At 52.8% G+C, this 19,642-nt stretch overlaps 1 protein-coding gene across 1 annotated transcript; it reads left to right on the plus strand.

The window, feature by feature from the left end:
* Window positions 1–8,936: 8,936 nt before the first annotated feature.
* Window positions 8,937–9,242, plus strand: LOC141934201 (feather keratin Cos1-2-like). Its single transcript, XM_074849538.1, has one exon. It carries the CDS (start codon window positions 8,937–8,939, stop codon window positions 9,240–9,242), a length of 306 nt encoding a protein of 101 aa, XP_074705639.1.
* Window positions 9,243–19,642: the final 10,400 nt, after the last annotated feature.

Below are 19,642 nucleotides of genomic sequence, written 5' to 3' on the forward strand. Positions count from 1 at the left end.
TCCTCAACGCTGGTGAGGCCACCTCTGGAGTGCTGGATCCAGTTCTGGGCTCCCCAGTACAAGAAAGATAGCTGAATGAGCCCAGCAAAATGGTGCAGGGACTGGAGCAGCTTTCCTATGAGGACAGGCTGAGCGGGCTGGCAGTGTTCAGCCTGGGGAAGAGAAGGCTCGAGGGGGATCTTGGCAGTGTCTGTAAATACCTGATGGGAGGGAATGAAGAAGAGACTCTTCTCAGCAGTGCCCACTGACAGGAGCAGAGGTAGTGGACACCAGTTTAAAAACCCAAACTAACATGGTCCTGGGCAACCTGCTCTATCTGACCCAGCTTGAACAGGGGCTGCATGATCTCAGAAGGTGCCTTCCAACCCAACCAATTCTGTGATTCATTGCAATATGCCCAGATTTTCTCCCTGCTGCACAGGCTGGGCAGGCAGAGACCCAGCCTCACCCCAGCACCAGTGTGCAGTTCCTGGGCAGGCTGAGCTCAGAGCTACACCCAAGCAGTGGTGGGGAGGGAGTCGCTCCCCAGCACACACCCTCCCCTTCCTGCGCAGTGCTGCACACTGAGGGCACAGATGTGGACTCAGCACACAGAGGCAGAGAGTGCTGTCCTGGAGCTCGACATCCCCCACACACAGAAGCACCTGGGAGTCCTCTGCAGACAGCACAGAGGAGAAATTCCCTGAATCCACACGAGCTTTGTACTTGCTCAACCCCAGCAGCATTAGAGGGGACTGGTTTGGGAGCTGCTGATTCCAGTAGATGTCGGGGTTGGAATAGGTGGTGGAGAAATCAAGGTAGAGTGTTGTGTTGTGTCCTTTCTGGAGGGGATTGGAGCACAGAGTCCTTCTGCTCATGACCTGTAAAGCTAGAAAGGAATTTCAACACTCCTTGCATTGACCCAGCCTTCTCCTGATGATTTTGGCCATTCCTACACAGGCTGAAAGCATTTTGTCAAATATGCCTGGGAGAGAAGTTTCCATTTCTAGTGTTGGACTCTACCCTAGCAGCTCTGTCTTTCTCGAAACACCTGTGCAAAAACAACCCCTAGAAAGGTGGTTGTGAACACTCACAGGGATGTGCAGAGTCTTCTTCCTCCCTCCATTCCCATCACAGCTGACATCTCCCTGACAATGTTCCAGTCCCACCTGCAGTCCCTGCTCTACCTACAGAATCAGTCCCAGTTTCCTGCAGAGTCACAACTGGAATTTCCCCTCCCACCACTGGCAGGACAACCTCTTGCCCTGCTCCTCCCCAGCCTGAATGTTGTGTCTCACTAAAAGATGCCAGTGCCACCAGTGCTGCCAGGAAAACCAGGACCATGTCACACACTCCCATGCACGGCATGTCCAGGGTACACACAGAAAGAGGGAGATGAAGCTTGAGAGTTCACCACTTCTCCTCCTTCTGCCAGCTCAAAGCATCCACCAAACCTTAGTGTCAAGGGTGGAGCACCACTCTCCCTGCTGCTGCAGACAGATGTGCTTGGGACTCCACACCTCTGCCCGGGGAGGCTCTGTAGGGAGATAAATTAAAGTTGTTAAAGTGCTCAGCCCAAAGAAAGACACCAAATTGTGACTCTTACTGTGTTCCAGGTTTGCAAGGGCCAAGGGGAGGTTGTTCAGCACTGGGGGGCTCATCTTTGGGCAGTCAGGCCACAAATGGGCTTTTCTCAGCCCTCCAAGTCGGGAGGTGCTTGAGCATCCCTTCAGACACACATATCCTGCTGTAGAAGTGCTGCCGCTCAGCTCCAATAACATTGCCAATGGGGTCTGGGGCACCTGGAAGTTCAGGCAGGAGCCTGAAGGATGGGATCAAGCAGCCTGCTGTCAGGCAATAGGAAGCTGCAGGCTGTTTGCCTGCTTCTTGCTGCTCCTGAATCCCAACCAGCCCCCAGCATGGGAGGAGTGTCCATGGTGAACTTCTCCTGCCATCCAGTGTCCAGCCAGAGACAGGGGCCTGCACCCACCTCTCTCAGGGTTGGACACAGGCCCCTTTGCAGCCCCTGATGTGCTCCTTGTCCCTCGGTAGAGTCTGAAGGGAGGTAGAACCTGGAACAGCCAAAGGCAGCTGGAAGGAGGAGTTCCTGTCCCTACAGGAGTTCTCTTTCCCTTCTCCCCACACCACAGATGAGGCCCTTCAAGGGAAATGTCTCTGGGAACAGCACGTGCTGTAAACATCCCAGCCAGAGTCAGAGACATGACCTCTCTTGGACAGGAGGACATCCAGCACAACCCTCTGCTCCACAGACATCTTGTCCACATCCCCTCAGGTATCACAGTTGAATTCTTTTCTGGAGGTGACACCACTGAGGAGAGTGAGAAGAGAGGATCATCTTATAAACTCAGGGGTGTTTCTGCCTGCAACGGGATTGAAATCCTTATGGGATGCAGTGGAAAAGCATTTGGGGACTGTGCAAGCGGTTGTGCATGGGTTGTTTAGGGGAAGCAGCAGAGACACAGATCAAGGCAGTTTGTCCTGGAGCAGGCATGGGAGGAGAGCTGGAAACAGGGACAAGAGGGGCTGATCCCATGTGACCATGGGGCTGATCCATGTGCTGGCCTGGCCATGCCTGTGGCTCTGCCTTGTTTGTCCCCCTGCCAGTAGTTCCCTGCAAACACAGTTACAAAGTCCAGCTGGGACAGGCACCACGGCTGATCCTTCACTCTGTGCCTTGGAACCCTCTGACCATGGACTTTGAAGAGCTCTGTTGGCTACTTGAGCCACACAGGGTTCCCAGGCGAACGGCTGGAGCCCGCAGGCTCTTCCCAGTGAAGAACTGCAGCCCATGGGAAGGACCCACTTTGGAGAAGTTCATGGAGGACTGTCTGCCATGGGAGGGACCCCACATTGGAGCAGAGGAAGAGTGTGAGGAAGAAGAAACAGCAGAGACATGTGTGATGAACTGACCACAACCCCCATTCCCCATCCCCCTGTGCTGCTTAGGGGGATGAGGCACAGAATTCAGGAGTGAAGCTGAGCCTGAGAAGGGGGGAAGGGGGAAGGTGTTTTAGACTCGTTTTTCATTTCTCACCATCCTACTCTGATTTGATTGGCAATAAATCAAACTGATTTCCCCAAAGTGAGTGGTTCTTGCCTGTGCCTGTAATTGCTGAGTGATCTTTCCTTCCTTATCTCAACTCACAAGGCTTTGGTAATATTTTCTCTCCCCTGCCCAGTTGAGGAGGGGCAGTGATAGAGCAGCTTGGTGGGGCACCTGGCACCCAGCCAAGTTTAACCCACCTCAGGTGCCCAGACCAGGCTTTTCCTGTGTCTCCTGGGCCTCAAATCAGAAAGACCTGAATCCTGTCAAACAGGCTCATGGTCTCAAAACTGATCCACTGAGGGGAGCGCCTGAACGTGCCTGTGACCTCGACATCTGCTTCTCCTCTCGATGTGGAGCTTGAACTCCTGACTCGGTGGGATGAATCTGTAATATGAGCAGAAACATTTTGAAAGATCCGTGACAGCCTGTAGCTGGAGTTTTTCATTCTATATCAGAGATTTTACAAAGTAACGAAATGTGGAACCATTTCTGGCTGTTCTTTCTCAAGGAAAGCTTTTCATTAGCAACTCAGCCCTGGAGTGTCCGTGGGGCCGGGGCAGAGGAAAGCACCTGCTCGGGGTTCCCTTGGCTGTCCTCGGGGGGAAAGGCCGGAGCCCGAGGAGGGGCCCTGTATGTTCCGTGTGAGCCGAGGGCTGCCCGGCTGCCCGTGGGCAGGAGGAGCTCTGCTGCACCGGGTACTTCCTGGCTGCGTTGGTTTCTTAATTGCCCCGTTGCTAATTGGCTCCGTCGAACGTGCAGGGAGGCTGTTGGCGGTACTAACAGCCTTGGGGGAGCCCTTGGTGCATGTGCCCGGGAAGGGCAAAAGCTCTGGGACTCTGTCCCCTGGGCGAGGCATTTCTGAGGCAGAGCTGGCCGGCCGTTACAGACAGGCCCGAGGACGCCCCGTTAGGCAGCAGAGTCTGAGCCCGTCGGGAGGCAGCAAGAGAGCCTGGGGGAAAGCCCGCCCTGCCCTGCCTGCCTTGCCCAGCCCGTCTGCCTGTCCCTGGGCAGCGCTGCCCAAGCGCGGCTCTTTGGTGGCCTCGGGAGCACAGACCCGCAGCGGCCGTCAATGAGAAGAGGTGCTGAGGCCAGGCCTTGACTGCTGGGGGGGCCTGGTGGTGCCGGTGTTGGTGGCGGGGCCGGGCGGGCGGGGGAAGCGGCCCGGGGCCCAGGGACAGGCGGGGCCGGGCGAGGCGAGGCGGCCCCGGCGGGCGGAGCGGCAGCGCCCCCTGGCGGGCCCTCCCCGGACTGTCCCCCCGCCCCCGCGGGCCCCGCCCGGCCCCGCCCGCGGCGGTTCGTGCCCGGCCGCAGCCCCGGCTCCTCTCCCCGTGTCTCCCAGCGCGCAGTAATACACCGCCGCGTCCCCGCGCCGGGGCCGGGCGAGCCACAGGGCGCTGGACCGGCGGTCTGCCGCCACCGACAGCCGCCCCGGCGGGGCCTGCAGCTCTTTGGAGCCTTTCACAGCGAGCACGAGGAATGCGGGGGCTCGGCCCGGGAGCTGACGGTACCAGTGGATGACGTCCCCGGTCTGGATGTTGGGGTGGGAGCAGTTGATGGTGACGCCGGTGCCCTCGTTGGTCTCTGCCGACGGCTCCTGCTGCACCTGGGCTCTGCCCGCAGCCACTGCCGAGGAGAAAAGAAGAATCCCTTTGCTTCAGCTGAACATGTCGTGCAGCGGGAGAGGGGAGAAGGGGACACTTCACAGATGATGGGGGTGTGATCTGAGAACACGGGATGGAGAGACAGTTTCTCTGAGAGTGGTTGTTTGGGAGCAGGAATGTATGAGAGATGTTTGGAAGGACAGTCCGAGTGAGGAAGAGGAGAATGGACTGAGGAAAAGAGATTGGCTGGGAGGAAAGAATGGATGGATGGATGGATGGATGGATGGATGGATGGATGGATGGATGGATGGATGGATAGAGCAAAAGTGCTGTAAGAGAATAGAAAGGCAAGCTCGGAGGGAATGACCTAGTTGGGGTCACATGGGAGGACAGAGAAGGGAACAAGGTTCAAGAGGAGCAGGAGGGTCACAGGCGAGCCCCGGCCTAGCCCCGGCCCCGCCGGCAGCCCCGCGCACCCAGGAGCACCGCGGCCAGCCCCGCCAGCCCTGCGCCCCGGCCCCGCCGCATCCCGCCGCTCCGCCGCCCGCGCCTCGCTGCCCCCCGCCAGCCCCGGCTCTCTGCTCCGGCCGCGGCGCCTCCTCTCCGCCGCCTCCGCTCCTCTCGGCCGCCGCCAGCTCCGCCCCGGGGCTGAGCCCTGCCCTCGGGGCGAGGAACGCGGCGCTTCCGAGCCCGGGTCCCCCCGCAGTGGCCGGCGCAGACGGGGACGGGACGAGCCTCCGCGGGGGCACCCGGCGCTGCCGCAGCTCCTGAAACCCGGTGCAGGGCGCTGCTGCTGCGCGGGGACAAGGCACCCCAGAAGCACTCCGAGCCCGCCCCGGGGGCCCCTCGGGCTGCTGCTGCCCTCGGAGCCGCTGTCGTCGGCCGAGGGGCCCGTGAAAGGCCGGCAGCGGCCCCGGGAACAGCGGCTGGGAGCGCGCAGCGAGCAGGAGGCGGCGCCGCGGCAGAGACCGGCCGGAGCGGAGCTGCCCGCAGCGGCACGGGCTGTGCGGGAGTGCGGGCAGAGGCGGCACCGGCACCGCCACCTCGGCCGCGGGAACGCCGCTGCCCTGGAAGGAGCCCTAGGGGACGAGGAACGGCACGGCAACAGGGCGTGGCGGGAAGCTTTGGGTGTTCGAATTGGAAAACCGGGCACTTAAGAGTAGATGTGGGAGGAAAGGGCACGCGGTTCTGCTGCTGGATGCTCTCCTCCATCAGGACAAAAGGCAAAGGCAGATTTCAGGTGAAGTCTCCAGGCCACGCCATGCACGTGTCGACTGCCAGGCAAAATGCAGGAAGAACCAAGTGCTGACGGGCACTTCTCGGGGCAAGGAGGGCAGGCAGGGGGAGGTTGTGCAAGCGGGGGAGGTGGAACAAGTACAGGGAGAGAAGCTGAACGCATAAGAGGAGAAATCAGTGCTGCTGGCAGGGATGTGGTCTGGGAGAGAAACAGCACCTTTCTGGAGCCAGATGGATTCTTCCTCCCTGCAAACACAAGGACAAACCCAGCCCTCCTCTCCAGCACTTCTCAGGCAGCTTCTCTCCCCAGCTGACACCGTGACTCACAAGCCCTTGATCCTCCCTCCTCTCCCTCACTCCAAAGGTGTCTCATGTGGAGGGAAAATACCTACGGAGTCTTAGAGCACGTCCACAGTCTAGTCCATATTTTCTCTTTCCTTTGAAATCTTATTTCCTGCACCTGCGGGAACAATTTGGCTGACAGAGATCAGTGTCTGCCTGTTGCCTGTGGTTGGGTGTCATCCCCAAACTTGCAGGAAGTTCTGACGTTCCCACTACTCGTGGTGTTCATGAAAACATTTGAGTATCGATCCTCCTGCTGATCGCTGAGAAAGCCCAACAGTAAGTGTCTGCTAGCAGGGCTTTGACTCATCAACAACTCTTTGAGCCTCATAGTCCAGCCAATATTCAAACACCTGATCATCTTCTCACTGAACCCATCTCTCAAAAATTCGTTCATAAAGGAAGTGCAAGACAGGCTGTCAAGGTCTTGCTAAACTTTAGGTATGCAGCTCCCCTGCCCTTTCCTTGTTCCACTGTGCCTTTTAACTCCTCAGAAAGCAATGAGGGTGGTCCTCAGCTACAAAAGAGCCTCATCTCAGCAGCATCTCCACGGAGAGGGGAATCAGCCCTGGCTGAGCTCTCCCAGCAGAGCTCCCTGGCACTGATCTCCCCGAGGTCACTCAAGGGAAGGGGGGAAGCCTTGGCTGCACTGTGTCCAAGCTGGGCCTGAGCCCAGGCAGACAAATATTCAGGAGGGGAGATGGGCTTAGAACATTTACCCACTGTACACAGCCGTTGTTGGAAAGAGAGTCTCTTCTGGGCAGCCCTGTGGGACAGCAGCAGACTTTGGGGGATGTGGTGTCGAATCTAATGCCCCTTCCCTGCCCGGGGCATTTGCTGGGCACTCAGAGTGAGATTCCAGTGTGGGGCAGGAAGTTTTCTATGGTCTGAAATCCCAAGCCATCATAATTTCTTTGGCTTTCCTTGTGAAACCCACAGGGTCTGTCACTGCCACTCAGAGCACAGCGATATCAGCCTTCATGCTCCTTTCATTCAGTACCTGTTTCTTCCAAGATCTCCGTCCCTGCCTGATACAGCACCAGGTTGATGGGATGCACAAATACATTTGTCATGTGCAGGGACCTGAGAGAGGGCCATGTCCCAGCCCAGACACCACCGACACTGCACGGGAAGCAGATGCACTCAGGGATGGCCAGCACATGGTCAGCAGGATTCCTCAGCCTTTCTCCTTGCCCAGAAAGCAATCCCCGTCCTTCTGAACTCTCTAGAGCTGGGGAGAGCAGCCGTGTCCTGGCCTGGAGAGGCAGGGAGGGGGCACTGCCAGCCGTGCTGAGGCACTCCCACTGTTGTTACACTGAATTAAACTAAGGAGCCAAGCTGGAGTGAAACCATCCTTGTAGTGGCCTGACATTGGCAGCAGTGGAGCATGAGCTTTGGAGGGGCAAGAAAAGGAGGTCTCAGGAGCCAGGGGCTGCACTTCAGAGCGTCTTCACTGGACACATCTCTAGCAGGCTGGTGCCATCACCGTTCAGCTGCACTCAGGCTCCTTCTGACCCTGGGAACCTGCTGCTCTGTGGTGCTCATGGACAGAGCAGAGGAGAGTGTAACTGCCATGAGCAGCACATTCTCTCCTCATAAAGGACACACACAAGGACATAAAAAAAGAGGCTCCTGCACACCATCATGGCAGTATACACAAGTCTATGCTCCCAGATGCATTAAAAAAACCCCACTGCTTACAAGTAAAGACAAGGAAAGAACACAGATGGGAACACAAGGGACCATGTCCTCTGCTGAGCATGCCAAGTGTTAGGCAGGATGGGGTCAAACCGCAGTAGCATAACACCTACACCTGGGGAGGCAACAAAAAGAGACAACTGAGGTGAGCTGAAGAAGGAGGCAGGAAAAGAAAATTACATGGAACAATCTCATGCATGGGAGCCCACGGTATCCATCTGAGGATGGCTGGAGCTTCTTCCTCAGAAACAACATTTCAAATAGTCCCACCAGAGTGACCCAGACTGACATCACTTGTCTGCACTAAAAACATCCAACACTTGAGCTGAGTCTTCTGCCAGCACTGCTGCATTCCTGCCCTAGAAATCCTGGAGCCTTTCATCCCAGTGCTCAGAACAAGCCTTCACTGGGGAATGGGCATGGCACAAACCTGGAAATGAGAAGGAGCAGTGCAGGAAATGAAAGCACAGCCCATAGCATTAGCTGCGATGGTTTGCATTCAAGATGAGCTTGTCAGAACATTGTTACCTCTGCAAAGGTGCCTCTGGTCCTGCGGCAGTGAAGGGCAGGAATAAAAGGCAGCCCAAGTCCCTGCTCTCTCATGCACTTCTCTTGGCTCCTTCTGCTTGGAACCCAGGTGAGTCTGAAGCCCCTTTTCCTCCTCATCCACAGTGAGATTGCCACTTAAGAGACATCCCAGCTGATATTGCTCTGTCCTGTCCTGGGGTTTGGGTCTTCTTGTCATGACAGAGGGAACTGAGGACAAGGTCTGCGTACAGAGAGATTGGCAAGTTAAGGCGGTTTCGGTTTATGAATTAGGAGAGATCTTCATTGGGTCAGGCTGCTCTTTTTTGTCGGCATGAAGACGATATGGCTTCTGGCAGAGCTTCCAGCTCCCTACTCAGCAGTGGACTTGGCTCCTTTGTGACAGGGTAATCAAGGAAGCCCCTCACCCACCCTTGTGCTCTGCTTCCTCCCTGCTTCTACCCAGGTGCACCTCCACCCTCAGAGACATGTCCTGCTATGACCAGTGCCTGCCATGCCGGCCCTGTGGCCCGACCCCGCTGGCCAACAGCTGCAATGAGCCCTGTGTCAGGCAGTGCCAGAGCTCCACCGTCGTCATCCAGCCCTCCCCCGTGGTGGTGACCCTGCCCGGACCCATCCTCAGCTCCTTCCCACAGAACACCGTTGTGGGCTCCTCCACCTCCGCTGCCGTTGGCAGCATCCTCAGCTGTGACGGAGTGCCCATCAACTCTGGGGGCTTTGACCTCTCCTGCATTACCAGCCGCTACTGTGGCAGAAGGTGCCCCCCCTGCTAAAGGTGCTGGAAATGCCTGGAGGACACACCTGGAGGAACTCAGAGCCTGGTGCTGGGCAGAGGATCAAGATTTTGGAGGTTGTTTTCAGAATAGCTGAATGGTTTTGCCTTTCTTTCCATTTTCTTTGTTTACTGCCTCCCCTCATGCACCACAGTGACAGCTATGTAATGCCATCTATCTCATCTTCCTCCTCAGGACAGGCAGACCAGACATCATGCAGGAACTTCTCTACAGCCAAGGACTGCAGTTTCTCAGCTGCCTCAAGGGCTTGCTGTGCTGCTGACCTCCCCTTCGAGTGATTTTGTTTCCATCTTTGGACTCATTAAAATTCTGCTGCATTCAAGCCTGGCCTCCATGTGGTCTTTCCCTGTGTGGACACTCCCCAGGCTGCCAAAGGGGAAGGGTGTTCCTCTGGGTGCAAGGGGGTGAGGGCACAAGGAGACCTTGCCTTGTTGTGTCTCTGTGCACAAATGCCCAGAAAGGCAGGAGGCTCTGAGGGCTCAGCAGCCCCATCAGCTCCTGAGCAAGAGCGTTCCTCTTGCTATGGCTGGAGCTGCACTGCCTTGGCAGGGGGTTGGCTTTGGGCTCTGAAAGGTGATTTGCTTTGCAGAATGGCAAGAGTAGTAAAGAAGGGAAGAGCCCTTGTGATGGCCCAGAGCTGCTCCTCCACCTTCATCTGCCCTCTACCACTCAATCTAGGGGCCATGGCCAGCACACATGGATGGGACTAGCAGGGAAAAGTCACCCATGCTGCTGAATGTCTTGAGGCTGGAAATTGGAGCTACACCTGTGGGAGCTGAGGGTAGTCAGCACAGAAATGGGGACAGTGAAACAGTGTATTTCTGAGGGGGATCTAATTGCTCTGAGACAGAGTGTGCAGGAGAACATGAAGATCAGTGAGGACAAGGGTGCTGGGTGCACTTCCCAAGAGAGCTGTGGGTAAGTGCAGAGCTCTTGACTCCTTCATTGGTCCCTCCAGAGAGTTTGTGCTCAGGAACTGGCTGCCATTGTGGGGAGAGAGGATTTTATTACATGTAAATCCTTCTGATCGGTGGAAATGTGTCTCAGCAGACACTACACTCTCATATGCTATTTCCTATGTGAACATCCAGATGCCTTGACAAAAGTGTACAAGTGGAAGAATGGAAATCCCCCCACACATGTCCTTCATCAAGAGGGAATTACAGCTCATGAAGCACAGCTCAGAACAACTGAAAGACAAAAGCTCTATAACAGTGTTTCACTTCCATGTCTGAAATCTTTTTTCCCTAGTCATGCTGCTAATCACCATCATCACCATCCCATATAGACCTCCTATGCTACCAGACTAGACCTTATCAGAAGCAGAAGGTACCTCAGGTCCTTCGCAATGATTATACCGTCTGCAATTGTCCTTGTAGAAGAGGGAGGGATGGCATTTTTTCTGACAGATGAGTAAGCCCTTTGGACGAAACACTGCCAAAGCTCTGCTACTGACTGTTGGCATGACCTCTAGTTTGAATGCACAACTGTGGAGATGTGGAAAATTTAGGATAAGGGCACAGTTGCCATGCAGGCTTTACACTTCAAACTAAGGGTATTGTTTCCAGAATTGGTTGTCTTTTAATAGTGATTTAAACCATGCTGTGTGTCTGCTGTGTGTAAGGCAGGCACTGAGCTGTCTCAACCTGTGCTTCTTACTTCACTGCTGTGGCCTGTTTCTATGGCCCATGTGTCTTCATCTACATGGGACCCCCCTTCAGCAGGGTCACTAGGCAGAGCAGTGGTTCTTGTTTTCATTGTTCTTATTCCCCATCTCAACCCCTTGATTTAGGCCCTAAGAAACAGGGATGCAGAAGCTGCTCTGAGCAGGTTCAGGAACTGGCATTTGTTCACATGAAGTAAACAACTGGCAGGGTGTTGTGACCCTCACCTGAAGACCGTTGTACGTTGAGGAGTTCTGGATCCATGTAACAGATAACCTGAGGTGATCCTGGCCTCTGCTGTGTTGTGCTACACGCAGAGCCCTCCTCCTCCAGGACTGTAGTCTCAGAGCAGGACTGGCTGCTCTGCGTCATGCTGACACCTCTCCAACTAGTAAAACATTGTTAGAAGCTGGGGTTGTCCAGCAGACACATTTGCCTTTCAAGAACCTTTCTTGGCCTGTACAGAAAGCGTCTGGGTCCTGATGCAGGACCGTAGGTTACTGGGTTTTGGGTATAGCAGCTGCTCCCCATAGTGTCATCCTGCCAGAGTAGTCAGAGGCCGCTGCTCTGTGTTTGCTGTGCTGCCTCAGGGGTATGGGCACAGCCTCCTGCCTTCCCAGGGGACTGTGGCCCAGCACTAGGAGGAATGCAGTCTGTTCTCATGGTGTGGAAAAAACCTGCTCCAGTGTGGGTTTCTCTCCATGGGTCACGGTTTCTGTCAGGAGTCTGCTCTAGCTTGGCTCCTGACAGAAACTGGCTGCAACATCCTCAGGGCATCTCCACTTACTCCAGGGTGAAGTCCTCTGTGGGCTGCAGGGTGGATCTCTGCTCCATTGTGGTCCTCCATGGGTTGCAGGGGGACAATCTGCATTACCACTGTCTTCTCCATGGCTCCAGAACCTGGAGAACCTCCTTATCCTCTTACTTCACTGACCTTGGTGTCTGCATAGTTGTTTCTCTCACATTTTCTCATTCTTCTCTTGCAGCTGCTGTGCAGAGGCTTTTACCCTTCCTTGAATATGGTGTGACAGAGGCTCTTCCAACGTTGCTGATGAGCTCAGGTTTGGCCAGCAGCAGGTCCACCTTGGAGCCGGCTGTTACTGGCTCTGTCCAACATGGCGGTAGCTACTGGCAACTTCTCACAGAAGCCACCCCTGCAGCCCTTCCGCTACCAAAACCTTGGCAGGTAAATCAAATGCACTCTCCTTATTCTTGTGCTATTATGTGCAGAAACCGTTTTGCATATAGGAACTTTGGCTTCAGGATAAACGCAGCCAGCTCATGATGACTGAGGAGACTGCAAGCAGCTCCCTCTCCCTGCAGGCAAGTACACCACCTGCACCTGCATGCAAAACACAAGAAAAACCACCAGCACATCAGTTAAAATGGGGGGGAGGGGGGGAATTACATGAACATTCACAGAGTAGTCAAACCATTTTTTCAGCTGCTTTGTAAATTATTTTTGCTTCTGTAATTCTCTGCCTTTTGAAGAGAGGGTATTTACCTTAAAGTGAGTCTAGAGGTGGGTTCACTACTACATCACTTCTGGTGCACCAGCCTCAGTGTCTGCAGCCTGAGGGGAGTCTGGCTTGTCGCAGGCACACACCCTTCTGCTGCCACATGAGTGTGTCACTGTGGCACCGCTCCCTTTGCAAGGGCAGGGGTTGGTCTCAGACCCTTGAGGAGGTCACTAACTTCAGGTCGGAGTTTCTAACATGCAGGATTTGTTTTTACTTTTACGTGTAACTGGTGAATTCTTTGTGGGGCTGCAGCCCATACACATGGAAATACACATACAAACATTGGTGTGCACAGATGTTCTCTGTGTGTCTTTGGGAAAGTGTGTCCACGACTGTGCATGTATTTTAGCACACGCACATGTCTTTGTGCAGGAAAGCATGAATGTGTGTGACTGGTCAGCATGTATGTAATTGTGTGGGCACAGGTGATGTAGATGTGTGCTTTTGTGTGTGTACATGTGTGTAGAGGAGCATGCATGTATATCTGTATGCAAATGCATGCATGCAATGTTACCGTAAAAGCTGGCAGAGGAACTCTAAGACTCGTTTTGGAGTTTTAGAGCAGGAATGTGCATATGTGTAAGCATACATGTGTTTGACTATCTGTGCGTACATTTGGCATGGGGGGGTGGCTGTGCATGTTGGTATGAACATGGGCTCCTTTGGCAACATGTGTGCACACCCCTCTTTCTAAGGGACACGTATGAGTTGCTCTGTGGGTGCATGTCAGACCATGTGTGTGGTTGTGCCTGTGTGTGTGAATTTGTGTGTGCACTGAAGGTGATCTGTGACCAAGGAAGGATCTGGCAGGGAGGGCAAGAAGGCCCAGGTGCAGAAGGGGTGAAAGTGGCTGGCAGCAGGGATGCCAGAGACAGAAGGACTCCCTGCAAGGGAGTGCAGTTTCCCTTGGTGAGGAGAGAAGAAACAGCTGCAGCATTGTCTTGTAGCAGTGCTGGAATGTGAACACTCAGTGGCCACCTTTGGGCAGCAGAGCAGGTGCTGGGGGACAGACCCAATGTCAGGCTGAGGTGCCTCATGCCAGCCCTCACAGGATTGGTGCTGGTGCCAGTGCACATAAGGAATCGGCTCCTGACGCATCTTTGCAGACTCCTTGTAGAAATTATTATGGTGGTAACACTCTAATATTTTGATCATTTGGTGGTGGTGACTTTTTTCATATCTAACCAAAAGTATGTGTTAAATTTGCCTGAAAGTGTGCAATAAAAATTCCCAAACAGCACCCATATCTGTCTGTGTGAGCATGTCTGTGCGTGTGTATACGTTGGTGTGCATATAGGTGTGCATGTGTGTGCACCCATGAGGGTGCGTCAAAGGTCTTGCTTAAATCCATGTACAGCCCATCCACTGCCCCTCCCCTTCCCCACAGTGCCAGTCACCTCCTCACAGAAAGCAATGAGGTTGCTCAGGCATGATTTGCTCTCAGTAAACCCATGTCAGCTGCTCCCAACACACTTCTTGCCTTTCAGTTGTTTAGGAACAGCTTCTGAGAGTATTTGCTCCATCTCCATTCCAGGGACTGAGTAGAGACTGTCCAGCCAGCTCCTCAAACACCCTTGGATACATCTCAGGTGGTCCCATGAGCTTGTGTATATCCAGATGAGAGTAAGAGCTCCTGAGTTCTTCTTCTACTGTGGGTGCTGCTTCATTCCCTGAGAGCCTGCGGGAAGTTTGAGAGATGTGGTGAGCCTGAGGAGAAGCCATATTAGTAAAAACTGAGTAGAAATAGGCATTGAGTACATCAGCCTTTTCCCTATCATTTGTCACCAGGTCCCCATCCTCACTGAGCAATAAGCCCACATCTAGTTAGCCTTCCAAGCACTTCAATCCCATGGCCAAACCCCATAGCCAAGTCCAAAGTTCTCAAGGACAGATGGAGAGCAGGGAGAAAGCTTTTTTGTGTGTGAATGGGCTCAAGCTGTTCATGTTACTCTCATCATCTGCATCTCCCCCTCACAGCAGGTGCAGATCATTCTCCCCTCAACCACATTGAAACCTTTGAGACAGGACTTGCAGAAGATTAATCTGCTGAGTCCAACACCTCTGTGTGCGTACATGTGTGTGTGTGTGTGGTTGGTGTCTGCAAGTGGAGGCCTATAACAATTAGTGATTAATGTGTACAGAGAAAATATCCTAATCTTGAGAATAGATATATCCTGGCAGAATTGCTCAAACAAGGCAGATAAAAAAGAACATCTTGGCTGGACAACAGAGTTGGGAAACATCCAAGGAGAAGAAATTTCCGGATTTTATTTACCACCTACACAGCTGTCAAGCTTGAAGGAGTCACCCCGTGGATACACCACAGCAGGACGAAGCCAGCCACACCACCAGAATGGACTGTTAAACAAGAAGGACTTCTGCGCTTAAAATTAACCCGGGAATCATGAAGTCCTGGGTTACACCTCTTGTGGTGATCTCAGGAGGTGCAGAAGTTGATACAGACGGGGGGGGGGCCGATGCAGACTTAGATGAAAACTTGATTCTAACTTTGATACAAGGGTTTGGTAGAATGCATAATCTTACTAGTGTTACAGCACGCATCCCATTTCCTCATTCAACTAGTCAGCCTATCCCGTGGGCTGTTCTACCAATGAATTCATCTTTGTTAGGGGAATATGACAACATCGAAAAAGCCTTTGAATGGGCTAACGTCTCCTATTATTTAGAGAAAGAGAACAAGTGTAGACAAAGAGGTAGTGATGTCTTACAAGATGCTACTCCTTGAAGATTAGGAGATAATAGAACAGTATTCGGGAAGGGTTCAGAGGAACAATGTCCCTAAGGATCACAACCCTTAAATGCCCAGTTTTTGGGCCTCTGGCAGACAGGCTGCAGGATTACTGGAACTCTGTGTTACTGCTAGCAAAGTGCCTAATGGGGCCACCGCTCCAGAATGTACTAACCTTAGGAAAAAAGTCAAAGTTTGGACAAGACCTTTAGAAGATCTATAAGAGGTATATGGGTATTGGAGGTATATAGGAAAGGTAGACTGGTGCTTTAATTGGGGCACGAAGCCTATTTATGACAGCAGAGCTGGTTGGAGGTGCCCCAATGTCCTAAATCATAGTAAAATATCAATCCTAAATTCTACTTTGATGATGACAGAATATTGTAAGAAACAAAATTTCTCAAATGGAGATTGTAAACAAGGAATTTTGTCTCCACGTTACACGACATGGGTCACATCAAATGGATATTGGACTACCCGACTACAGCTTAGTACAATAACTAGACAAGTAACTTTAGGATTACTGACCCTATGTAGTACATGGAAAAAGAGGCCAATCAAAGCACGATACTGGGGACAAATTAAAAGGGATACCGAAACAGAAAAAGACCTTGATACCTGGACAGGGCCTTCCACAGCAGTACCCAACTTGATTGGAGGCTCCAAAGTTTCCTATTACCAGGACTAATGACTTTAGAAAATCAAGTAATGATAGAGAATTTGACTTGGCAAGTAGAAACCACTCATTAAGAGAGCTTTAAACTAGGTTTGAAGGGGGAAGGGGACAAAACTGGAACTCCCAGAAATAAGCCCCAGGGTAGATTACCAGAGCTTGTGGGCTGTTGTGGCAGTGATGACCCTCACCCTGCCATCTCAGTGGAGGTAAGGGATGTAGACATGCAGCACACCAAAGATGCAAGGGATACTGATGGATCAGTAACTGTGTTAACACCTGTGAAAGGTCAGGCCGGACTTAGGACCTCTAAATGCAAAAAGGTGCTGGGGACATCAATCCATCTGAAGTGCATCTATACCAATGCACACAGCATGGGTAACAAACAGGAGGAGCTTGAAGCTGTGATGCAACAGGAAAATTATGATGTAGTGACTATTCCAGAAACATGGTGGGATGTCTCCCATGACTGGAGTATGCCAGTTGATGGCCACAAGCTCTTTAGAAGGGACAGATAAGGCAGGAGAGGCGGTGGGGTGGCGCGGCGCTGTATGTTAGGGACTGTTAGGATTGCTTCGATCACATGTGTAGTGAAGACAGGGTGGAGTGTCTTTGCATTAGAATCAAGGGGAAGGCCAACAGGGCAGATGTTGTAGTAGGAGTCTACTATAGGCCACCCAACCAGGACAGAGAGGTGGATGAAATACTCTATAGGCACTTAGGAGAAATCTCACGAACGCTTGCCCTTGTTCTTGTGGGAGACTTTAACTTCCCAGGCATCTGCTGGAAATACAACACAGCAGAGCAGGACCAGTCCCAGAGATTCTTGGAATGTGTGGGAGATAACTTCCTGACACAGCTGGTGAGTGAACCAACCAGAGAAGGTGCCCTGCTGGATCTCCTCTTTGTGAACAGAGAAGGACTGGTGGATGATGTGGTGGTTGGAGGCTGACTAGGGCACAGCAGTCCTGAAATAATGGAGTTCTCTATTCTTAGAGAGGCCAGGAGAGGGGGCAGCAGAACTGCCATCCTGGACTTCCCAAGGGCTGACTTTGACTTGTTTAGGCACCTGCTTGAGAGAATCCCTTGGGAGACGGTCCTGAAGAGTATAGGGGTCCAGGAAGGCTGGACACTCTTTAAGAAGGAAGTCTTAATGGCACAGGAGCAGGCTGTCCCCAGGTGCTATAAGAGAAGCCGGTGCCAGAGAAGACTTCCCTGGCTAAACAGGGAGCTTTGGCTGCAACTCAGGGAGAAAAGTAGAGTTTATGGCCTTTGGAAGAAGGGGCTAGTGATTCACAATGATTACAAAGATGCTGTAAGGCTGTGCAGGGTGGAAATCAGGAGGTCTAAAGCCCAACTAGAAATTAATTTGGCTTCAGCCGTCAAAGATAACAACAAATGTTTCTATAAGTACATCAACAGCAAAAGAAAGACTGGGGAGAATCTCCATCCCCTGCTAGACGCAGGAGGAAACATGGTAACAAGTGATGAGGAAAAGGCTGAGGTGCTTAATGCCTTCTTTGACTCAGTCTTTAATAACAAGACTAGTTGTACTGAGGGAATCCAGCCTCCTCAACCAGAAGACAGAGACTGGGAGAATGACCCCCCCACAGTCCAGGAGGAGACAGTCAGTGACTGCATCACACAGACATACACAAGTCTATGGGACTGGATGGGATACACCCGAGGGTGATGAAGGAACTGGCTGGGGTGCTTGGCAAACTGCTTTCCATTATTTCCCAGCAGTCCTGGATGACCGGGGAGGTCTCAACAGATTGGAAACTGGCCAATGTGACGCCCATATATAAGAAGGATCGGAAGGATGATCTGGGAAATTACAGGCCTGTCAGCTTGACTTTGGTGCCCGGGAAGCTGATGGAGCAGCTCATCCTGAGCACCATCATACAACACATGCAGGACAACCAGATGATCAGGCCCAGTCAACATGGGTTTAGGAAAGGCAGGTCCTGCTTGACAAAGCTGATCTCCTTCTATGACAGGGTGACCTTGACTTTAGTAAGGCCTTTGACACCGTTTCCCACATCATTCTCCTGGCAAAACTGGCTGTTTGTGGCTTGGATGGGCACAAGCTTTGCTGGGTAAAAACCTGTCTGGATGGCCGGGCCCAAAGAGTTGTGGTGAATGGAGTCAAATCCAGTTGGCGGCCGGTCACGAGTGGTGTCCCCCAGGGCTGGGTTTTGGGGCCACTCCTGTTTAACATCTTTATTGATGCTCTAGACCAGGGTATCAAGTGCACCCTCAGTCAGTTTGCAGATGACACCCAGTTAGGTGGGAGTGTTGATCTGCTCGAGGGTAGGGAGGCTCTGCAGAGAGACCTGGCCAGGCTGGAGCGACGGGCTGAGGCCAACTGGGGGAGTTTCAATAAGGCCAAATGCCGGGTGCTGCCCTTGGGCCACAACAACCCCCAGCAGTGCTACAGGCTTGGGGAGGAGTGGCTGGAGAGCTGCCAGTCAGGGAGGGACCTGGGGGTGTTCATTGACAGCCGGCTGAACACGAGCCAGCAGTGTGCCCAGGTGGCCCCACAGAAAGGCCAATGGCATCCTGGCTTGTATCAGCAATAGTGTGACCATCAGGGTGAGAGAAGAGATCTTACCCCTGTACTCAGCACTGGTGAGGCCGCACCTCGATTACTGTGTTCAGTTTTGGGCCCCTCACTCCAAAAAGGACATTGAATTACTCGAGCATGTCCAGAGGAGGGCAACGGAGCTGGTGCAGGGTCTGGAGCACAAGTCTGGTGCGGAGCAGCTGAGGGAACTGGGGTTGTTTAGTCTGGAGAAGAGGAGGCTGAGGGGAGACCTCATCACCCTCTAAAACTACCTGAAAGGAGGTTGGAGAAAGGTGGGGATGAGTCTCTTTAACGAACTAACAAGTGATAGGACAAGAGGGAATGGCCTCAAGCTGTGCCAGGGCAGGGTCAGACTGGCTCTTAGGAAGGATTTCTTTGCAGAAGGGGTTGTTGGGTGTTGGAATGGGCTGCCCAGGGCAGGGGGGGAGTCCCCATCCCTGGAGAGGTTGAAGAGTCGGGTTGACCCAGCGCTGAGGGATCTGGTGGAGTTGAGAACTGTCAGTGTGAGGTTAATGGTTGGACTGGATGATTTTCAAGGTCTTTTCCAACCTTGATGATTCTGTGATTCTGTGAAATTACAAGACCAGTACACCTCTTAAGACCCCCTGACTTTGTCAGTGTATAGAAACCAGTAACGTTATTTTTATTTTTGTATTTTACTGCAATGTATATAACTTGATTTATATTCATTTATATTTCAAGTATACTTGAAGCAGCTCCTCTTTCAAGAGCTCCTCCAATAAATCAACCTCTCTCCAATGTTCTCCCTCAGCCAAGGGGACATCTGGAGAATGGTGCATGAAGAGATGTCATCTGGATCATTTCCATTGGCTGAGCTGGTGAGTGAAGCCTGCCCAAGACTTCTAGCAAACACTTCCAATGCCTTACATGTTTAAGGAGAGCTGGATTAAGGGGGATTTCTCTACTCTTAAGCCACATGAGACTTCTGGTATGTAAATTCCTAAGGAGGGAGAAAGGAGGGAAAGGGATCCTTCAGATGGTGGTTCAGATCCAACTGTCTTAGATACCTACCTGAGGATGAGATTGGTTCTCCCCTAGAGCATTAATCAAGAATCCTCCTTTATCTGCAGGGAGGGCATAGATGAAACCCCTCAGTTCACCGGGGTTCTCAGCAGAGTTACCTTGAGGGGGTTTCAACTGAGAGGATTTTGCCTTCAACCACTGA

This window comes from Strix aluco, chromosome 24 (assembly GCF_031877795.1).
Source record: "Strix aluco isolate bStrAlu1 chromosome 24, bStrAlu1.hap1, whole genome shotgun sequence".
In the NCBI taxonomy this organism is placed as follows: Eukaryota; Metazoa; Chordata; class Aves; order Strigiformes; family Strigidae; genus Strix; species Strix aluco.

Excerpts from the sequence above, each read along its gene's own strand:
- LOC141934201 (XM_074849538.1), top strand. The coding sequence starts at position 8,937 with ATGTCCTGCTATGACCAGTGCCTGCCATGCCGGCCCTGTGGCCCGACC.